This window comes from Phacochoerus africanus, chromosome 5 (assembly GCF_016906955.1).
Source record: "Phacochoerus africanus isolate WHEZ1 chromosome 5, ROS_Pafr_v1, whole genome shotgun sequence".
Classification (NCBI taxonomy): Eukaryota; Metazoa; Chordata; class Mammalia; order Artiodactyla; family Suidae; genus Phacochoerus; species Phacochoerus africanus.
The window spans coordinates 47811901-47835318 of NC_062548.1; the positions used below are offsets into that span (position 1 = coordinate 47811901).

A 23418-nucleotide genomic window follows, 5' to 3' on the forward strand; every position below is an offset into this window, starting at 1 on the left:
TCTGGCACCTTCTCTTCCCTGGCAGGGTCCCCCCAACATACTTCAGGGCCAGATGCACCCCTCCTCGACACAGCCTCAACTCTTATGAAAACACCATTGGTAGTGTCACTGCAGCTTATGGTTTCTGCAGGTTCCCTCTGATTCAATCACTGCCGGATGTTCTAAGTATGGGATGATCACTCTGAGGCGCTGCTGAAACCACACGTCTGCTGGTAAGTCCGCCAGTACCTTGTCAGACACACGGGCCCTTTCATGTCCCGGGGAGGTGGAGTTTATAACCACAGCGGTTACCTGGGAGGGGAGGGACTTTTCTCGCGGTAATTCATTCATAACCTTAACACATGTTTAGCAAATGGATATGTTCATGTCTGCTTACACTTGTTGACAAGGCTTCACTTCACAAACTTGAAGTAGATGAAAGCATGTCTAAGCAAAGAGAGAGCCTGCTTGGACAACACTGGCTGATCACGTCAGGATCATTAGTCTTAAAGAAATGCCTGGGCTTCCCAAAGGAATTTTTTTTTTTTTTTTCCTTTCAGGGCTGCACCTGCAGCACATGGAAGTTCTTGGGCTAGGGGTGGAAGCAAAGCTGCAGCTGCCAGCCTATGCCACAGCCACACCGGATCTGAGTTGCATCTGCAACCTAAGCCAAATCTTAGGATCCTTAACCCACTGGGCGAGGCCAGGGATCAAACCCACATCTTCACGGACACTATGTCAGGTTCTTAACCCAATGAGCCACAATGGGAACTCTTGTCAAAGGAATTTTTTTTTTTTTAAAGGCCCTACACCTCATCTGAGTCTTCCGAGATAATAAATGTTTGTCCTTCCTTCTCAAGCAGGGGTTCAAGGGATCTCAAAATATGTTTGTCCTGCCTGAGGTTCTGACAGAAGGTGGTGTGGACACCAACATTTTTTTTCTTTTTCTTCACAGCACATGGAGTTCCCGGGCCAGGGATCAGAGTCCAGCCGCAGTTGTGGCAATGCCAAATCCTTAACCAGCAATGCCAGGGATGGAACCTGCATCCCAGCGCTCCCAAGGCGCCCTTTGTGCATCAGCAGGAACTCCAACATGTTTTTAAAGCTTTTCAAGTGATTCCAGCATAAAGTCGGCATTGAGAGCCTTGGTACTAGAGGTTCTCCAGGCTCCCTAACTTCATGCATCCTCACTAAATGCTCCTGAGATAGTCCCTGGACCAGGTCACGAGCTCTTCTGTGAGACAAGAAACTAAGGCCCAGAGAGGTTCATGGGTTCCTGATGCTGTGCAGCCAATGACAGAGCCAAGATTGGAATGGACAACTCCAAAAACGTAATACCCCTTTCCCCAGCAAGTGTCTGTGCGAATGAAGAAGGGGGGGAGCAGGGTGGGGGTGGGGCAAGGCAAGACCATGACCACCTGCTCCAAGGACGTCACCAAAGGGTGTGGAAGAGTTCTGAGTCCCCCATCCCAGCTCATCAGAAATAACTGCATAAAAGAGATCCTTATTTGAAACTATGTGAGGAAGGAAGCAGATTTTTCTTTTTAAAGCCTCATGCATATGTTATTGATTTGTTTCTTAGAAAACCCATTGAGACCCACAGCCTTCCTAATATCTGAATGGTGAGCCTTGTCACCGTAAGAGCTGGAAAACTCTTGAATGTCTCTTTAATTTCAGCCCAATCATTACAAATTCACGTGTTTGACAGCATTACAAAATCCTCCATGTCCCCATCACCAGCCCACGTAGCATTCCCAAGTCCCCAGGACTTTATACTTTCTAAATGGGTCTGCTCACAAGTTCCCAAACACCAACCCATCAGCTGAGCTGGGCCTCCTGGGGCTCCCTTAACACTTGACTGTTTTAGTTTGCTCCGGATGCAAACTTGGTTATCTATCTATTCTGGGTAACCACTCAGAATATTTGTTTTGTAATTCCAAACTCCCAGGAGCCAAGCCCCTGGGGTCTTCCTCCACTTCACCCAACCTAACCTGGTCACATCCCATACCCATGGCTGCATCTGTGACATCATTTCTATCATTACTCCTTTTTTTCATGGAAAACACCCCCATCTCATCATGTTTGAGGTGTTGCTTTTCCTGCTCTTTGTAAAAAAAAGTCTCCCCTGACTGCAGAACTCTTTTCTACAAGTAGAAACGAATCATGCCAAGTACAGACGAATAATAGAGCACACATATGGCAGGGGGAGGGCTGGGGAGGAACTCTGGGGAGGGGGGGGCCTTGTCAGTGGGCCTGATTCCCAGCACACTCTTCATAGATGGCATCTGGGTCTTCCTCCTGCTCATGATGTGGCCTCCTGAACAGTCTGCACAATATTCATCCATCCTGAGAGTGGAAACTCCACCTAACGGGACACTATCAACATCTGGTGATGTGCGAGATGCCCCGCATAGCTCTGAAACCATATCTTTCCCATTTTAAGAGACTCTCCAGTTCAGGCAAGACGTACCCTGATTCAGAGCCTCCACCTGAATGTGGCCCTCGGGGTCAGAGAAAAACCTGCCTGTTCAGCTCCCAAAGAAGGTGCTTGGAGAGCAACGAGAACAGTGGGGAAGAGCCCCCTGGGGCAGCGGATTCTACCCTCTTCTGAGCTTTGAGGGGTTCTTAATAGAAGTTTACCCTCCACCAAAAAAACCTGAACAAAAGGGAACTTGGCACAAGGGCAGATAGAATTCTGCCTAAAAGCAAGAGCACAGAGAATCATCACATTTCAAAGAGCCCCCCCATCCAACTAGTAAATAAAGCAAGACATCATGTTTTGTTTTTTTTTTCCCCTCTCTCATGCGTATTGGATGCTTACGGGTTTGTGGCAAACTTGCTGCTCAATTTCTGAAACATGCAGATATCAAACCCAGGGTGGTGTTGGCTGTTTGATGCCCAGCCCATGCTAACCCTGAATGGCAATCGAGCAAATGCCATGGGACCTGGGGGAGAAAGTCCCTCAGCTACAAACCAAGGGGTGTGGGTGCGTGCTTGTCCAGACTCCCCTGGGGCGGGGTGTCGTGGAGGGGGAACACCGGCAACCTCCCAGCCGCTCTCACATCCCGTCCCCACCCAGGTAGGAGGTGGCAGATGGGCACAGAGCTAAGGCACTAACGCAGCAGGTGGACAGACATCAACCAGGTCCCACAGCTGCCACCCCTGGTGGGAGGGGCGCTACTCCCAGTGCTGCCTTAGGATAAAAATCCGATTTTTCAAAGGACAGGGACCCAAAACAAGCACATCCCTGTTTTTTTCCCCTTAGAGGAGAATATTTTGCTCTCTCCTTAGAGAAATTTGTTTCGGTTTTGAATCTCAGTAGCAGTGCTGAGCGCGACACCCAGAAACCCTGGGTGACCACTCCTCAGGGAAGCTGCCTGTTCTTCTATGGTCGTGTCTCTGCAAGTTGCTGCTCTTCCTCCTGTTTGGCTTGGTATCGAGTTTCTCCTTCCACGGGCCAGGGCCCCCTCCTGCTTCTTCCAAGGCAGCTCGGGGCACCTCCCTCTGTCATAGCTTGATGAAAGCGGCCGGCGGGGGCTGCTGCTGCTGCTCTGCATCCGGGGGCGGGAAGACACTGGCTATGGCTATGTCCACGATGCCCTGGCACAGCTCAGCGTAGAGCTTCCTGAAATGGGTTTAAAGATCGATCAATGAGGCTGTTTGTCAAAGCGCAAGTGAAAAATCAAAGATTTTTTTTCTGCTAGGATCCACCCTAGAAATTCCACCTTGCATTTTTAAGACTGGTGTCCGCTGTCCATACAAACACTGCAGGAGGCACTGCGGGATGATAAAGCCTCTACTAAACAGCTATTTCTGGAAGATCTTGAAGGTAGAACCTACAAGACAATGCCTGTCCTGTCTTGAACCCGCAGGGAAGATGGGAGATTCCAACAGAGGACAGGGGCTGTCCTGCCTTGGGGGTGCAGCCAAATTAAAGAAACAAACAAGCAAAATAAACTCAGGAGTTCCCATTGCGGTCCTGTGGATTACGATCCAGACTAGTATCCATGAAGATGCAAGTTCCATCCTGGGCCTCAATCAGTTGGGTTAAGGATCTGGTGTTGCTGTGAGCTATGGTGTAGGTTGCAGATGTGGCTTGGATCCTCATTGCTGTGGCTGTGGTGTAGGTTGGCAGCTGTGGCTCTGATTCAACCCCTAGCCTGAGAACTTCCATATGCTACAGGTGCAGCTGTAAAAAGCAGGAAAAAAAAAACAAAACAAAAACCAAACCAAGCAATTTCTGAGTAAGGTGAGTAAACGTTTCAACCAGGAACACACATATTGTCCATCTATATATTTACAGAGGAGGATGTGCCAGGCATGCTGCTAGGTGCTGCGACTCCAAGGAGAACCAGAAAAACAAGGCTACTGCCCTCAGGGTGCATACATTTTGGAAAGAAAACAAAAAGGAATTAATTTGGTGGTCACTAGTGTTAAGGAAGTAAGCTACCAAGGCTAGAGAAAATCAAAGATGGGATTATTCTGGGAAGGCTTCCTGGAGATGCCATTTGACAGAGTAGGAGCGGCTTGGGGGGAGGGTGAGAGCCAGCACAAAGGCCCCACCATGGGTGAGAGGCTCCAGGGAAATGGGGCTGGGAATGAGGCTGGAGGGCTAGGTGAGGCTGTGGCCTTGCAGGTGGAGGGGAGCTTGGCCCCTATGCCAGGCAGAGCGGGAAAGCTGGAGAACAGCACGACCTGGCTTCCATTCATCACTCTGGCTGCTCCAGGCAGAACAGACTTTACTGGGCGAGGACAGAAGTGGAGATCCTAGTTAGGAGGCTCTTTGCAACAGCCACGGTGAAAGATGACCTGCAGGTGAGGGAGGGTAGTGGGGGCAAGGAGCAGAGGACCAGGAGGCTGGAGGCAGAACCAACAAGATCCAAAGGACAGAACCTGGGGGTGATGGAAAAGGGGAGGCAGGCTCTCTGTCCAGTTTCTGGCTCAGGACCTGGAAACAGGGGAGCTGGATATCCATGGAGAGGGGCAACTCTGAGGGTGCCTATTGGACAGCCACACACATCCTTACAGGATGCTGGGAAGGTAGTGCAGATACTGGCCTGCAACTCTGGGCTGCAACGTAACTGGGTGGTTTTTAATCTTGGGGTGCAATATGGACTTGGTTGGGGACCTCGAGGGCACAGTCTCTGTGGCGCACCTGGGATGGAAGAAGCCATTCCTGGAGCAGACCAGGGCGTGTATGGGAACTGAGGAAGGGGACATAGCTTGTGCACATGTGGCTGTCCAGAACTGTGGCTGTGAAGGGAGTAGGATGTGGCATCAGAGGAGGGCCTGTTTTTTTTTTTTACTTAGGGACACACCTGTGACATATGGAAGTTCCCAGGCTAGGGGTCAAATTAGAGCTGCAGCTGTTGGCCTACACCACAGCCAGAGCCACACCAGACCTGAGCCACATCTATAACCTATTCCACAGCTCACGGCAATGCCAGATCCTTAACCCACTGAGCGAGGCCAGAGATTGAACCCGCTCCTCATGGATACTAGTTGGGTTCATTATCGCTGAGCCACAATGGGAACTCCAGGAGGGCTTCTTTTTAGTAGCTGGGGAATCTGCTGGGTATTGCATGCAGATAGGAAATGCACAGCAGAGAGAGAAATCTAAAAAAAAAAAAATTAAAAAAATAAATAAAATAAATAAAAAAGGGAGTTCTGGTCATGGTGCAGTGGAAACGATTCCGACTAGGAACTATGACGTTGAGGGTTCAATCCCTGGCCTCACTCACTGGGTTAAGGATCCGGTGTTGCTGTGAGCTGTGGTGTAGGTAGAAGACTCAGCTCGGATCCTGTGTTGCTGTGGCTGTGGTGTAGGTCGGCGGCTATAGCTCCGACTGGACCCCTAGCCTGGGAACCTCCATTAGCCATGGGTGCAGCCCTAAAAAGACAACACACACACACACACACACACACAAAGAGGGAGAAAGCTGATGAGGAAGGAAGAGGATGGGGGGGGGGCGAAGCTCTGAAAGGAAGGGCAGGAGGTGGGCATCCCCAGCAGTTTTGGCAAAGGGAGGACGTAAAAGATTCCAGCTCCTCCACCCTGGCATCCTTAACTCTCCTCCTCCTTCAGATCTCACTTCCAAACATCGCCTCCCAAGGGGACCTTCTGACATCTTTTACTCTAGGACAGTGAGTTCCCCAGTATGGAATCTGTTTGTCTTATTCTTTGTCCTGGCCTGTCTCTCTCCACTAAGGGCAGGGCCAGGGTCTCTTTGCTCATGACTGTGACCCAGAGCCCACTACAGGGCCTGGGGTGGCAGCAGGGGTGTTATGGGGACCTAACAAGCCCTCATCAGCTGTAGGCTCAGACGAATGAGATGGAGCCTCACCTGTCACAGCCATGAAGCAAGAGGCAAAGGCCTGGCTCCCAGGGAGGGCACCACTTATGTGTTAACACTGCCCCTTGGAGGTATAGGCCTTTCTCCTACGCCGCTGGAAAATCACCTCGATTTCTCCAAGACGTGGACGTGGGGAGCCATGAGAGGGTCTCAACATTGATGAACGTGGATCTTCAGAAGAACCAACAGCCTTTGAGGAGTAAATCCAAGTGACCCCCTTACACTTAAGACCTGCTGTGCCAGCCCAACTCAGCTTTTCTCCTTTTCCCCATGTATTTATACCACGCTACTGCCAGGCTCCTCCCAGGAGGAACAGAAGCTCCCCGAGGGCAGGTTTCTGTTCATCTGTGTATCTCCCCTTGAGCCTGGCCCAGAGCAAAGTCCCACTGGATGCTGGGTCCCCACTCCCCTGTGGCACCTGTGACACTCTTACACCCCAGCTTTAGCTCCCTCAAGTCTATGATACCTTCTCAGACCATCTCCTGCCCAAGGTGAACCCTGAACTTGGCCATCCGTGTCTCCTCCACTCAAGACCTCTGCTGATTCATTGCCTTGTCACCTGAGAGAGTCTCTGCTGGTGTCACGAGCTTTGTTTGCAACCCTCAAGGTATCTACCAGCCACCTGAGCACAGAGTGCTCAATCCAGACGGGAAGGAAATGGGGGTTCCCCCAGAGCCCACCCCTGATGGACACCTTGGGAATGGGTGCTCACCACCTGGCCAAGGCCGGCTATTCCACCTGCGGAATCTACTTCCCGCTTGTTAAAACACAGTGGTGGTCAGGCTTACTGAGCACAAGCAGGGGCGCCATTGACTTCGATGAGCCACACCTTCAGGTCCTCATCCACCATGAAGTCGAAGCCGAAGAGCTGGAAGCTCTGGTAAGGCAGGTGCCGGGTGCTGATGGCGGGCTCCACGCTCAGGAGGCAGCTCCTGCAGGGCAGTGGGGGGGTGTTCACTGAGGATGGGGTGATTCAGGGAAGAGGACCACAGGAGATGCGTTTGGACAATTTTATACCAAATGGGCTTATGAAAAGGGCTTTGCCTTCTTCCTCTCTTTTACATGTATTACCAATAGATTATTCAAGATGATGCTATTTATTTGTTGGAAAACTCTGCCATCACCCTTGTTCTTACAAGTGGTAGCTGATTTTCCAGTAAGCACCAAGTCACCGTGGTCCCTTATAAATGTGGATTCTAGCGTTCCTGTCGTGGCACAGCAGAAATGAATCCAACTAGGAACCATGAGGTTGCAGGTTCAATCCCTGGCCTCGCTCAGTGGATTAAGGATCTGACATTGCTGTGGCTGTGGCGTAGGCCAGCATCTGTAGCTCTGATTAGATCCCCAGTCTGCGAACCTTCACATGCCGAGGGTGGGGCCCTAAAAAGAAAAAAAAAAAAATGTGGATTCCTCCAGCAGGTGGGTCCTTGCCACATTTGTTTATAATAAATAAAACATTCCCATGTAGTTTTTGCCATATTAAAAAATGGACCACCACTTAGTGATAAAGAGAATTTGCCAAAAGAATGGTAATCTCATTTCTTTGTTTCATTAGCTCCAGTTCTCATGCCAAATCATCGCTTTTCATTAAAAGCTTTATATACTGAATTGAGATACTGAAATATAGAATAGAGTTACTATACCTGGCCTGAGAACCTCCATATGCCACAGGTGTAACCAAAAAAAAAATTTTTTTTTAAGAATTATTATTAGGATTAACTGTTTGCAAACACTGGAGAATTTTAATGACATAGAAAAGTTGAAAGTGAATTTCAAAAATTTACTGAAAAAGTACAGGAGGCTTGAGGTCAGGCTGCCAAAGCCAGAATCTCAGACAAATGTTTTAACCTCTTTAAGCCAAGCCCTGACTTCATCATCCATAAAGATGGGGTAAAAACACCTATTCCCAGTGCTGAGATGATTCAATGACATAATTACACTGGAACTTGGCATAACTCCTGGAAGCTAGAAAGTATCTAAAAGCTGTTACAATTACGAACAAGCATATTCTATGAATTTCTCATTGATTTTTACAATCCTAAATCTATTATTTATGAATAATAAAGAACTGTTATCTAGTATAACCATCCTAGAAAAACTATGCCTTTTTTTTTTTTTTTTGGTCTTTTTTAGAGCCTCACCTGTGGCATATGGAGGTTCCCAGGCTAGAGGTTGAATTGGAGCTGTAGCTGCTGGCCTACACCACAGCCACGGCAACGCCAGATCTGAGCCACATCTGTGATCTACACCACAGCTCATGGCAACGCTGGATCCTTAACCCACTGAACGAGGCCAGGGATCAAACCTACGTCCTCATGGATGGTAGTCAGATTCGTTTCCGCTGTGCCACAACGGGAACTCCAACCTATGCTATTTTTGTTCTATGAAGCTTTTCCTTGATTGTTCCCTCAATTGGATGTTGGAACAAAAGATGTATCTTAGTAAATTCAATTATGTTCTAATGACTAAGATTACCAGGGATGGCTGTCCTTCTATGCATCTCTATACATAGAAGGAAAAAGATGTATCCTTATAAGTAGGTTTTGGCTGGTGACTTAGAAGAATTGAAGTTTCTGTGAACTTGGAGCCAGGGTCATGCTCCCCTCCCCAACCTCCCTCCACCAGTCCCCCACCCCAAACTTGTTTCCTTCTTTTTTTCCCCAAAGAGGAAACATTTTCTATAGATGAGTTTAAACCTTTAAAAATAATTTTGGAAAGTTAGCCATTGAAGAAGCAACCAGAATAAATATTTCTTTTCCCATTCATCTTTAACCTGCAAGTCACATATACATTTTTTTCTACATCTCACCTGTAGTCTATGAAAGAATACCCTTAACTTTTAATTAAAACATTCTTTAAAAGCGTATAATTCAGAAAAAAATTTAAATGTAATCGTTCTTCTATATATTGCAGATGCAGCCATAAATAAATAAAATTTAATATATGCTCATGATAAAAAAGAAGAAAACCCCCAACAATATTGAAGGATAAAAAGTGCAAGAAACAGAGTTCCCGATGTGGTGCAGCAGAAATGTATTTGACTAGGAACCATGAGGTTGTGGGTTCGATTCCTGGCCTTGCCCAGCAGGTTAAGCTGTGGTATAGGCCAGCAGCTGTAGTTCTGATTAGACCCCTAGCCTGGGAACCTCCATATGCCTCGGGTGTTGCCCTAAAAAGAAAAAAAAAAAAGTGCAAGAAACATTATACTCCAATACTTAGGGAAAAACTGAGCCAGAACCAAATCAAAATGAAATGTTTTTTATCTGCTGGGAGCTCAAGTTAATAAATCACGTTAAAGAATTTTTCTCAAAGTTCCTACTGTGGCTTAGCAGGTTAAGAACCTGACTCGTATGCATGAGGATGTGGGTTCGATTCCTGGCCTCGCTCAGTGGGTTAAGGATCTTGTGTTGCTGTAAGCTGCAGTGTAAATTGCAGATGTGGCTCAGCTCCACTGTTGCCATGGCTGTGGTGGAGGCCACAGCTGCAGCTCTGATTGGACCCCTAGCTGGGGAACTTCTATATGACGAAGGTACAGCTTTAAAAAGAAAAAAAAAAAAAAAGGAATTATTTTCATCATCAGATTTTATACAGTACATCTTTTTTTCAGCTGGAGTGGGAAGTTAGGGGGAGGCTAGCTGACGAAGAGGAAGAACATGAAGGCTGTAAGGAGTATTTAAAGCACCGGAACAATGAGGAGGAGGGCGTGAAGAAATATCAAATAAATCCTTTGCCTAAAGTAGGAATTCTTTCTTTAGCAAATTTGACTTATCTGGTGCCGGAATTCTAACCACATATAATCCATGAAGAAATGACACTTAGAACCCTATAATTACTCTGCTAGACTCTATATAGGAAGGTATTTTTCAAAAAGGGCTCAGTCATCATGACCAGGTGGTAACGACCGGGCAGGTACACAGACCACCCAACAGAATAAAGATCCCAGGATAGACCCTCACGTAAATGGCCCCCTGGTTTACAACAAAGGCACCAAAATGCACTGGGGAAAGGACAGTTTTATAGACCAGTGGCCCTGGGTCAATGGGACATGCTTGTGGAAAACATGACACTTGACATACAACAATTCAAATAGATTATAGGTCTCAAATATAAGAGGGAGAACCCAGTGGTCCATCAACTACAGAAGAGATGAACTGTGGAACAGTCATACAGTGGAATACGACCCGGCAATTAAAAAGGGTAAACTTCTGGAGTTTTCACTGTGGCGCAATGGGATTGGCAGTGCGTCTGCAGCACCGGGATGCAGGTTCAATCCCTGGCTTGGCACAGTGGGTTAAAAGATCTGGCGTTACTGCAGCTGTAGTATAGGTCACAACTGTAGCTTGGATCTGACCCCTGGCCCAGGAACTTCCACATGCCTTGGGGCAGCCAAAAAAGAAAACACAAAAAAAAGTAAACCTCTGCAACATTCAACAACGGGGAGGAATCCCACACACACAACAGCGAAAAAAGCTGAACACAAAACAAGAAACAGAGTATAAATCCATTTACATAAAGTTTAAGAATAAGCAAATGGGGAGTTCCCATTGTGGTACAGCGGAAACAAATCTGACTAGGAACCAGAGGTTGCGGGTTCAATCCCTGGCCTTGCTCAGTGGATCAAGGATCTGGCATTGCCATGAGCTGTGGTGTAGGTCGCAGACACAGCTCTGATTTGACCCCTAGCCTGGGAACTTCCATATGCTGAGGTGTAGCCCTAAAAAGGAAAAAAAAAAAAAAAGAATAAGCAAAAGGAATCTTATGCTGATACAAGTCAGAATAGTGACTATCTTTAGCAGGGAGTATATATTTTGAAGAAGTTCAGGGAGTCTGAGATGCTATAAATGTTTCATATTCTGATTTACATTATGATCAGGCAAGTTGTATGCATAATGAAAAACTCACTATGCTATACATGTAAGATTTGTGTAGCAGATGCAAACTATTGCCTTTGGAATGGATAAGCAATGAGATCCTGCTGTATAGCACTGGGAACTATATCTAGTCACTTATGGTGAGCATGATAATGAGAGAAGGAAATATGCGTATGTATGACTGGGTCACCCTGCTGTACAGGAGAAAATTGACAGAACACTGTAACAGCTATAATGGAAAAAAAAAAAAAAGATTTGTGAACTTTACTGTATGCATGTGATACCTCAATTAAAAAATATTTACTAGATTTAGTAAGCTATAATAAATGGATTAATAATGAATAAATGAATAATGTTACAAAATCATTTCCAAGCATACTGCAGGACCAAGAGGGAAAAACAGACAATAGATACAGACCCACAAGTCAAGAGTTGGCAACACTTTTCTACGAATGGCCAGATAGTAATTATTTTAGGTTTTGTAGGCTACATATAGTCTCTGCTGGAAATCCTTCTATTTTTTTAAAAATTGTAAGAAGCATTTTTAGTTCATGAGCTAAACAAAAACAAGCTCTGGGCCAGATCTGGCCCATAGGGCATAGATTGCTGATGTCTGCTATAGATTAATCCAGTTATTAGACAAGGACATGAAAGTCTTGCCATTATATGTTCAAGAAAACGTAAAACACAAGTGGGAGAATTTCATAAAGAACAATAAAAAAAAAAAAGGAGTCAAATGGAAATTCTAGAACTAAAATCAACACAGATTTAAAAGCAGTTTTAACAGCTTTTAACTTTTTAAACTTTAAAAACAGGTTTTTTTGTTTGTTTTTATTATTTTATTTTATTTTATTTTTTGTCTTTTGACCTTGTAGGGCTACACCCGCAGTGTATGGAGTTTCCCAGGCTGGGGATCCAATCGGAACTACAGCTGCTGGCCTACACCACAGCCACAGCAATGCAGGATCCAAGAGGAGTCTGAGACCTAGACCACAGGTCATGGCAATGCCAGATTCTTAACCCACTGAGCAAGGCCAGGGATCGAACCCGCAACTTCATGGTTGCTAGTCGGATTCACTTCTGCTGTGCCATGACGGGAACTCCCGTTTGTTTGTTTTTAAAGAAAGAAATGGAAAATTTTATTCGAGCCAAATTTGAGGATTATAACCTGGGAAGGGCGTCTTCCATTTCTAGCTCTGAAAACTGTTCCTTATACACAGGTTTTAATAGGTATAGAAAGAGATTAAAATGACACACAAGATCCACAGGAGATATGTGAGACCGTGAAGAGGATTAATATCCAGGTAACTAGAGACTCATCAGGAAAGAAAAACCGGACAAGAGACACGAGTGACAAGACAATGACATGAATATTCCACAACTGATCAAAGATATCGAGCTACAGATTCAAGAAGCACTAGGAAAACTGTGCTGGGATAAGTACAAAAAAACTACACCCATCTTAGACTAAAATTTATAAATCAACCAAAAAAGGGAGTTCCTGCTGAGGTGCAGTGGGTGAAGAATCTGACTGCAGTGGCTGGGTTGCTCTGGAGGGTTGATCGCTGGCCCAGTGCAGCGGGTTAAAGGACCTGGTGTTGCTGCCAATGTGGCTTGGATTCAGTCCCTGGCCAGGGAACTTCCATATGCTGCAGGAGCAGCCATTAAAAAAAAGTATTTTCCCTCCCCACAGTTAAAAAATGCGAGTGGTTGTTGTGTTACTTTTGCTTAAGGCTTAAGAGACTACAATTTTTTTACTTTAACAAATGTAAGGGAGTTCCCGTCGTGGCGCAGTGGTTAACGAATCCGACTAGGAACCATGAGGTTGCGGGTCAATCCCTGGCCTCCCTCAGTGGGTTAAGGATCTGGCGTTGCCATGAGCTGTGGTGTAGGTTGCAGACGCGGCTCGGATCCCGAGTTGCTGTGGCTCTGGCGTAAGCAGGTGGCTACAGCTCCGATTGGACCCCTAGCCTGGGAACCTCCATATGCCGCGGGAGCGGCCCAAGAAATGGCAAAAAGACAAACAAACAAACAAACAAACAAACAAAAAAACCCCACAAACGCAAATGTAGGGAGAAAGCTCTAGAGGGATCTGGTCATTCTCTTGCCTCTAATAGTTATCATTTGCTCTTAAGGCACGTATAAACCTGAGGCTGTCTGTAATAAAGTTCAGAGAACATTTGAAGAATTGGGACCTTAGAGGCATATGTTTTTCTACCTTCTCAAAACTGTGTAATTGCTTCTTGAGAGCTTCAAGAGTATCTGGATGCCTCGTTTCTTCCAAAAAGAAATTTTTTTCTCTTCATCTGAATTACTATGTTGCAGTGTGTGTTCTGTTTTGCTGACACTCTTCTTTGTCTTGTAGTGATCTATAATCACACTTTTTCTTCCCTACTATATTTTCACAGTACATAATTGTGTGTGTGTATTTGTGCGTGTGTGTAATAAACAACTTGTAGAATTTGGTCCATACATCAAGATTTAATAATAAACTTACACAGAAAATAAAACACAGTCAATATTTAATAAAATAGTTTAACAAAGACCAAATGTCTTATTATGTGCTTTAACCTATTAATAAGGTCAAAATACTATTAGATTTCAATTAAATTTTGTATGAGAATGCTAATAAAATGTTTCTTAAAAATTCATAAAAAAAAGATCCTTTTTTTTTTTTAGGGTTGTAGTTGTGGCATATGGAAGTTCCCAGGTTAGGGGTCGAATAAGGGCTGCAGCTGCTGGGCCATGCCACACCCAAAGCAACACAGGATCTAAGCCACATCTGTGACCTACACCAAAGCTCTTGGCATCACCAAATCCTTAACCCATTGAGTGAGGCCAGGGATCAAACCCATATCCTCATGGACACTAGCTGGGTTCTTAATCCACTGAGCCACAATGGGAATGCCAAAAAAAGAATCTTAAGAACAAAGAAAAGATATATTAAGAGCAATACTAAGATTTCAGAAAGGATGGAAGCCATAAGACAATGGATTGCAACCTTCAAAGAGCTACATAATTTAATTGCTAATTTTTGTTTTCAGGACAAATGTCCTTAAAAAAGTGAAGACAAAATAAAAATTTTATCAGATAAATAAAAACAGAAATAGTTCATCACCAGCAGACCTTACTGTAAAAGCTCTAAAAATTCGTTTTATAAGGATAAAGAAAATGATTCTAGATGAAAGCAAGAAAATGCAGGAAAAAAAGAGAAGCAACACAAAGGGTTGATATGGATGAGGAAATCTAAATGAATATTAACTATACATAATAATAAAAATGATGTCTTGTGATTTTAAAATATATGTAGCATTAATGACTACCCATAAAGGCTTACAATTTAATACCTTTAATCCCCCTCTTTGGGTCCTTCCTGCTTCCTCTTCAGAGATAACCACTACTTTGAATTTTCTGTTTATCATCACTTTCTCTCTGGATTTTTACCATATATATATACAGCCCTCTAAATAATGCATTACTTAGTTTTGCTTGTTTTTCAATTTATATGAATAGGATCAATCTACATGCATCTTATATATTTGTATTTTTTCCCTTGACATTATGTTTGTATAACATGGTGAAGTGAAAAAAAATCCTTTAACAATAAGGTGAAATAAGGTCATTCTCAGACGATGAAAAATGGAGAGGACTCCTCACCAGCAGAACTGCTCTAAAAGAAATGCTGTAGTCTGAAGAGAAATGGTACCAGAGAGAAACCTGGAACTTCAGGGCTGAGGAAAGCGCAAAGGAAACAGCAACTATCTGGGTAAATGTAAAAGAAAATATTAACCTGACAATCCATCATACATTATGTATGTGTATCATAATCCTTGGAGTAACCATGAAACAAAAAAATGCAAAGAGATATAGTTAAATACTCAAGGGAAATATTAAAGTGGAACTCTTAAAATGTTCAAATAAATCAAAAGGCTGCAGGAAATGAGGAAATGAAAAATAATGAAAAACAAACATGGAGATACAACAAATAATAAAATGGTAGATGTAAATCCAGTCAAATCAATAATTACTTTAAATTTAAATGGTATAAACAACTAAAAAGGAGATGATATGTTGGATTAAAAGGAAAAGATGACAAAATCTAACAATAAGCCATCTACCAGAGGTTCACTTTAAGTATATAACAGAGAAGAGGAGGTATGGAAAGAGACATACCATCAATCAAAAGAAAGCTGGAGTGGTTATATTAATATCAGACAAAAAAGATTTTATTATTATTATTATTTATTTGTCTTTTCAGGGCCACACCCATGGCACATGGAAGTTCCCAGGCTAGGAGTTGAATTGGAGCTACAGCTGCTGGCCTACACCACAGCCACAGCAACGTGAGATCCAAGCCACATCTGCGACCTACACCTGTGCTCACGGCAATGCCAGATCCTTAACCCATTGAGTGAGGCCAGGGATCAAACCCACATCCTCATGGATACTAGTTAGGTTAATGACTGCTGAGCCTCAACAGGAACTCCTAAAACAGACTTGAAAATAAGAAATATTACCAGAGATAAAGACAAAAACTACATAACAATAAAGAGGTCAATACCCTCCAAAGAGATGAAAATTCTAAATGCATCTGCACCTGACAACAGATCTTCAAAATATAAGAAGCCAAAAGCTAGTAAAATGAAAAGGAGACAGAGAAATTCATAATTACACTTGGATACCTCAATGTTTTATCTTTCAATAATGAACAGGACAAGAACAGAAAATCAGCAAGGCTATAAAAGACTCGAACAGCACTACAACCACCTTCACCTAATGTGCACTTATAGAACACTCTGCCCAACAAGAGCAGAATAAACATTATTTTTAGTGCACATGGAACATTCACTAAGATGGATCATATTCTGGACCATGAAACAAACATTAACAAATTTTAAAGACATTAAGTCATCCAAAGTATGTTCTTGGACCAAAATGAAATGAAAATTTCCAGAAAATCCCCAAATATTTGGAAATTAAGCAAAACTTTCTAAATAGTATGTGTCAAAGATGAAGTCACAAGGGAAACTAGAAATATTTTAATACAATAAAAACAAAAACATGATATAGCAAAATCCGTGGGATGCAGCCAATGAGTACTTATAGGAAAATTGATGGCATTAAATGCTTATACTTTAAAAAAGCCAAAATCCCTCAATTCAATGGCCTAACTTTGCACTTTAAGAAAATTAGAAAAAAATGGAGTTCCTGTCGTGGCGCAGTGGTTAATGAATCTGACTAGGAACCATGAGGTTGCGGGTTCGATCCTTGGCCTTGCTCAGTGGGTTAATGATCCAGCGTTGCCGTGAGCTGTGGTGTAGGTCACAGACGTCGCTTGGATCCCACGTTGCTGTGGCTGTGGTGTAGGCCAGCAGCTGCAGCTCCAATTAGACCCTTAGCCTGGGAACCTCCATATGCCACGGGAACGGCTCAAGAAAAGGCAAAAAGGCAAAAAAAAAAAGAAAAAAAAAGAAAATTAGAAAAAGAAAAGCAAGTTAAATTCTCCCCCAAAGCAGAAGGATGAAAAAAAAAAAAAAACATAAAACAAAGAAATCAAAACCAAAAACAACGGAGAAAATCTAGAAAACCAAAAGATGACTTTTAAAAGAGATTGAGGAGTTCCCGTCATGGCTCAGCAGAAACGAATCTGACTAGCATCCATGAGGATGCAGGCAGATCTCTGGCCTCTCTCAGTGGGTTAAGGATCAGGTGTTTCTGTGGTGTAGGCCGGCAGCTCCAGCTCCGATTCGACCCCTAGCCTGGGAACCTCCATATGCTGCTGGTGTGGCTCTAAAAAGACCAAAAAGGAGTTCCCATCGTGGCGCAGTGGTTAACGAATCCGACTAGGAACCATGAGGTTGCGGGTTCGGTCCCTGCCCTTGCTCAGTGGGTTAACGATCCGGCGTTGCCGTGAGCTGTGGTGTAGGTTGCAGACGAGGCTCGGATCCCACGTTGCTGTGGCTCTGGCATAGGCCGGTGGCTATAGCTCCGATTTGACCCCTTGCCTGGGAATCTCCATATGCTGCGAGAGCGGCCCAAGAAATAGCAAAAAGACAAAAAAAAAAACCAAAAAATAAAAAATAAATAAAAGAGATTGAAAAAAAATTGATAAACCTCTAGCCAATCTGTTCAAGGAAAAAAGCAAGAAGCTATGAGTTACCAATATAAGGTAGTTGAAGGATTACCAATATAAGGATTAAAAGAAGAGACATCAGCACAGATCCTATAGATCTTAAAAGGATAATAAAGGGATATAACAGATGAGTTTTGTTATATTAAGTTAGACAACTTAAATGGAACAATTCGTTGAAAGGCATAAACTCCCAAAGCTCCTTCAAGAGACACATAAGCAAAAGAGATATGATTCAGTTACCTTATTATATGTTTGATTTGTAGTAAGATACTACTTTCCAGGGTAATGTTCAAAGCACTTGTGAGGTACTGATTGAACTCCTCAAAGAACATTTCATTCCCTTCTTCATACTTCCCATAATTCTTCGAGTACTCCTTCTGAATGCAGTGATTGGTCAAATGGCAGGTTTTGTCTTGGAAATTATCTGTATGGTACGGTTCTGAAGCAGTCCGAAGCACACCCTCTCTGTAGAGGTAGATGTTATACTGATGATCCACCAAGACCCAGCTTCTGCAAGTCAATGAAAACACCCTTTTATTCCACTTATCTGAAGTTTCTCCACACCATCCCCATGCCTTGATTGTTTTCTGGGAGGAAATATGGAGAAAGGACGTAGGTTCTAAAATGAAACAAGGCAAGTTAGGACAGTTCTCTAAGACAGTCGATTATCCCTGTAATGAGGCAGGAAACATTTCATCACAGATGACAAGGAGACTTTGACCCATTCAAAAGACACAGCACTTTGGAGTTCCCACCATGATGCAACAAGATTGGCGGCATCTCTGAGGGGCTGGGATGCAGGTTCAATCCCTGGCCTGGCACAATGGGTTAAGAATCCAGTGTTGCCACAGCTACGGTGTAGGTCACAACTGCAGCTCCAATATGATCCCTGGCCTGGGGAACACTGTATACCTTGGGGTGACCAAAAAAAAAAAAGCAGCATTTTGAAGAGCTGTGAGTGGGTTGGTTTTTACAGTTAATCTATGAAATCTCCAGTTGCCATGTTTTTGTTTTTCTTTTTCTTTTTAGGGCTGCACCCTAGGCATATGGAGGTTCCCAGGTTAGGGGTCTAATCAGAGCTGTAGTCACTGGCCCACACCTCAGCCACAGCAATGCCAGATCTGAGCCATGTCTGTGACCTACACCACAGCTCACAGCAACACCAGATCCTTAACCCACTGAGCGAGGCCAGGGATCAAACCCACAACCTCATGGTTCCTAGTCGGATTGTTTCCGCTGCGCCACAACAGGAACTCCATCATGTTTGTTCTTTTGGTAATCTTAAGAAGACTATTCCTAATGAAGCTGATTTGACCAGACTAGGTGTTCAAGAAGCAGGAAGTCAATGTGACGGCATCAAGATGACAGATTCCTAGATGGGGATATGATGGTAAGGTCAAGGACAGGCTGAGGCAGGGCTATTCAGCTTTCAAAAGCATCACACAACCTCTTTCTCTTTGCTAGGGCCTTTGCTCAGAAATGCAACATCCAAAAACCCTGAATTCATGAAACCCTTAAAAATGGGACACAGGGAGTTCCCGTCGTGGCGCAGTGGTTAACGAATCCGACTAGGAACCATGAGGTTGCGGGTTCGGTCCCTGCCCTTGCTCAGTGGGTTAAGGATCCGGCGTTGCCGTGAGCTATGGTGTAGGTTGCAGACGAGGCTCGGATCCCGCGTTGCTGTGGCTCTGGCGTAGGCTGGTGGCTACAGCTCCGATTTGACCCCTAGCCTGGGAACCTCCATATGCCGCGGGAGCAGCCCAAGAAATAGCAACAACAACAACAACAACAATAACAACAACAACAACAAAAAGACAAAAAAAAATGGGACACAGATGGAGTTCCAGTCGTGGCTCAGTGGTAATGAACCCAACTAGTACCCATGAGGACTCGAATTCGATCCCTGACCTTGTTCAGTGGGATAAAGGATCCAGCCTTGCTGTGGCTGTGGTGTAGCCCGGCAGCTATAGCTATGATTTGACCCTTAGCCTGGGAACTTCCAAGTGCTACAGGTTCGGCCCTAAAAAGAAAAAAAAGACACAGACAATAAAGTGAGGACATAGTCTTTGGCAGGGTCATGTGATCCACAGCACCTGAACTATATGTTTTATGTATATCTCTCTGCTTCTTTCAGAAGTAAGCGCCCCCCCCCCACAGGAACCCTTCTCTTTGTTCTTTTAGGGGGTGGGTTTTTTTTTTTTTTTTGTCTTTTTGCTATTTCTTTGGGCCGCTTCCGAGGCATATGGAGGTTCCCAGGCTAGGGGTCTAATCGGAGCTGTAGCCGCTGGCCTATGCCAGAGCCACAGCAACGAAGGATCCGAGCAGCGTCTGCAACCTACACCACAGCTCACGGCAACGCCGGATCCTTAACCCACTGAGCAAGGGCAGGGACCGAACCCGCGACCTCACGGTTCCTAGTCGGATTCGTTAACCACTGCGCCACGACGGGAACTCCAGGGGGTGGATTTTTTTAAACGAAATATAGTTGATTTACAATGTCGTATTAGTTTCTGGTATACAGCAAAGTGATTCAGATAAATATGGATATATTCTTTTTCACCTTCTATCCATTATGGTTTATTATGGATATTGAATATAGTTCCCTGTGCTATAGAGTAGGACCTTGTGGTCCACCCACTCTCTACATATTAGTTGACATCTGCTCATCCCAAACTCCCAGTCCATCCCTCCCTAACACCCCTTGACAACCACAAGTCCAATACCCTTCTCTTTGGGATCCATAAGACATCTTCATTAAAGACAAAAAAAAATTTTAATTTTTATGGCTGCCTCTGAGGTATATTGAAGTTCCCCAGCCAGGGACTGAATCCAAGCCACAGCTGAGACCTAAACTGCAACTACAGCAACACTGGATCTTTTCACCCACTGCACTGGGCTGGGGATCAAACCCACACCTCCGCAGTGACCAGAGCCACTGCAGCAATCAGAGCCGCTACTATCAGATGCTTAACCCACTGCACCATGGCAGGAATGCCAAAGAGAAAAATTTTTTTCTAACACCACCACCACAGCCATTTATTAAGTGCTTTCCAGGAACTGTGCTAAAGCTTTACAAACATTGTTTCAATCAATCCATCCGCCCTGAGGTAGATGAGAAAATTTTTTAAAAAAGAAAACTCATCATCTTGGTAATATTTTCTAGAAAGGGAAACAGTGAAATAAAAACAGAAGATTAGGTACAGAAGCTCAGCTCCATGCAGTCGCATTCAACTTGGGTGACATTAAACACAATACTACCTCACACTCCATGCCACCCACCCTCCTTCCTCATCACACACCACACTGCATCTTTTTTCCTGTTTCAGCCAGGACGCATTACCTGATGTCAAACTTGCGATGGCCTGGCTCCAGCAGCAGAGGGCGCTCAAGGTACTTCTGGATCACGTGCACCTGGCCCTGGTTGTCTATGAAATCCAGCAGCTCTGTAGCCTCTGAGGAGATGAGGATGCCTTCACCTAACAGGGTAAAATCAAACCAGAACTGGTCCAGTTCATCCCAGGAAGAAATATTCTGTGCAAAGCCAGAAAGGACATACCGGCAGCAGGAAAAACAAACAAACAAACCAACAGGAGGTTGTTACAGGCCAGCATGATTTTCCATCCCTTTCGTCTGCCAGTCTTGCTCTCCTGTCTCCCCACAAGAGCACCAGGCTTTATCCAGCTCTCTTTCTTGGACTGAAAACACCATCACGGCAGGTTCCGACCATGAAGTTTCATCTCAAAATGTCTGAGCACCCTCAATAAAAGGCCTTTCTTCTATTGGTCACTGGCTACTACAGTAAAGGCTGTATGCTGCTTATGACCAATAAACCCACCTGGAACACTACAGCTTATAGAAACATCAAGAAGGTTAGGGCATAAAGACAAACGTGTAAGAACATTCCTGTGGCACCGTAATAGAAAAAAATAGATATGTTCAAGGCCTCCATCAACATTAGACAAAAATCTTTTGAAACAGCTTTGAGATGTATTTTACATACTATAAAATTCACCCTTTTAAAATATAAAATTCCAGAGAAATATATCTAATCACTTGTGATGGAGGAAAATGTGAAAACAAGAATGCATATAAATGTATAACTGGGTCACGCTGTACAGCAGAAATTGACAGAAGTATGTAAATCAACCACAATAAATTTTTTTTAAAGTATAAAATTCAATGTTTTTTAGTATACTTAAGAGTTTTTCAACCAACACTACAATCTGAGAACATGTTCATCACCTCCCCTCAAATCCCAGACCCATTAAGCAGTTACTCTTTCCGTCCTCACCCCAGCCCCTAATGACTACTAACCTCATCACCTCAACAGGTTTGCCCATTCTAGATGCTTCATATAAGTGGAGGCATACTGTAAGGGGCCTTTTTGCGTGTGGCTTTTTTCATTTAGCATCATCTTGTTTTTCTTAATCTTTTTTTCTAAAGACCACACCCACAGCATACAGAAGTTCCTAGACCAGGGACTGAATCAGAGCTGTAGCTGTAACCTATACTGGAATCCTTTAACCTGTGGGCCAATCCTGGGATCAAACCTTTGTCTCTGCAGCAACCTGAGCCACTACAGTAGGATTCTTAACCCTCTGCGCATAGTTTTTTTTCTCCCAGCATAGCTTTTTTGCTTCATCCATGTTGCAGCATATGTCAGTATGCCAGTCTTCTTTTATACAACTAAATAATATGCCATTGTGTAGATATACCACATTCTGTTCAATCAGTTGATGGACATTTGAGTTGTTTCCACTGTTGTTTGGTGATGATGAATAATGCTGCTATGAAGATTTGCATTATAGTTCTTATGTGAACATATGTTTTCAGCTCTTTCGGAAATATACCAGGAGTGGAACAGTTGGGTCATTAAAGAACTACCAAACTTTTCCAAAGTGGTACATTCTCAGAAGCAATGTACCAGAGTTTCAATTTCTTTTTTCTTTTTTCTTTTTTTTAGGGCCACAGGTGTGGCATATGGAGGTTCCCAGGCTAGGGGTTGAATCAGACCTGTACCTGCTGGCCTGTACCATGGCCACAGCAACTTGGGATCCGAACCATGCCTGCAACCTACACCACAGCTCACAGCAATGCTGGATCCTTAACCCACTGAGCGAGGCCAGGGATCGAACCTGCATCCTCCTGGATACCAGTTGGGTTCATTTCTGCTGAGCCACAGCTGGAACCCCCACCAAAGTGCCACATTCTTCACGCCCTTGCCAACACATGCTACATTCTGTCTTCTTGACCATGGCCATCCTACTGGGTATGAGGGAGGTTGAAGGACATTTGAGATGTTTCCAGTTCACACCATTACAAATAAAGCTGCTATGAACAGTCATGTAAAAATTTCTGAGTGAACGTAAGTTTTCATTTCTCTGGGACAAATGCCCATGAGTATGTCATTGCTGGGTTGTATAATTACAAGCTTAGTTTTATAAGAATTCACTATATGTTTTCCAGAGAGGCTATACCAACTTAAATTCCCACCAGCACTGTAAGAGTGATCTAGTTTCTCTTGACCCTTGATAGCTTAGCTGTTGTTACCATTTCTTTCTTTTTTTCCAGGCTGATAAAATAGATTTTTCTGCTTATCAGTGAAGATAACTGACACAGTATATTAATTACATTAATATTTAACATTTAAAATTGCTTCATGAGCTCAATGAGAGAAAAGACCGAATCATATCCAAATTCCTACCTCAATTACCTAAGAGAGTATTTGGCTTTCAACACCAAAATTTAGAAGTTAATTAAAGTATGACAGCAATACATTCACTTGAAATAGGGTTTAATTTATTATAGTATTATGGTTTGTCAATATAGCAAAACTACGTTTAGAACCATTTTTTTTTAATTTTTTTTTGTCTTTTTGCTATTTCTTGGGCTGCTCCCGCGGCATATGGAGGTTCCCAGGCTAGGGGTCAAATCGGAGCTGTAGCTGCCAGCCTATGCCAGAGCCACAGCAACGCAGGATCTGAGCCGCATCTACGATCTACACCACAGCTCATGGCAACGCCAGATCGTTAACCCACTGAGCAAGGGCGGGAACTGAACCTGCAACCTCGTGGTTCCTAGT

The 23418-nt window shown here is 43.9% G+C and overlaps 1 protein-coding gene across 3 annotated transcripts in view; it reads right to left on the reverse strand.

Annotated features, from left to right (window-relative positions):
* Nucleotides 1–1352: 1352 nt before the first annotated feature.
* The window catches only part of TTL (tubulin tyrosine ligase), a 44913-nt gene continuing 22847 nt past the window's right edge, over nucleotides 1353–23418 (reverse strand). Inside the window, exons 4-8 of one of the 3 annotated variants that reach the window (XR_007135037.1) lie at nucleotides 20677–20812; nucleotides 17577–17846; nucleotides 7121–7264; nucleotides 6324–6503; nucleotides 3536–3604 (exon numbers count right to left, since the gene is read on the reverse strand). Coding sequence is in view for 2 of the 3 variants with exons in the window: in XM_047781181.1 (XP_047637137.1) it covers nucleotides 3487–3604; nucleotides 7121–7264; nucleotides 17577–17846; nucleotides 20677–20812 (668 nt within the window). In the remaining variant the exon portion in view is untranslated. Of the gene's footprint in view, nucleotides 3605–6323; nucleotides 6523–7120; nucleotides 7265–17576; nucleotides 17847–20676; nucleotides 20813–23418 lie in introns of those variants that run through there. The other 2 variants (XM_047781181.1, XM_047781182.1) reach the window with 2 other exon arrangements.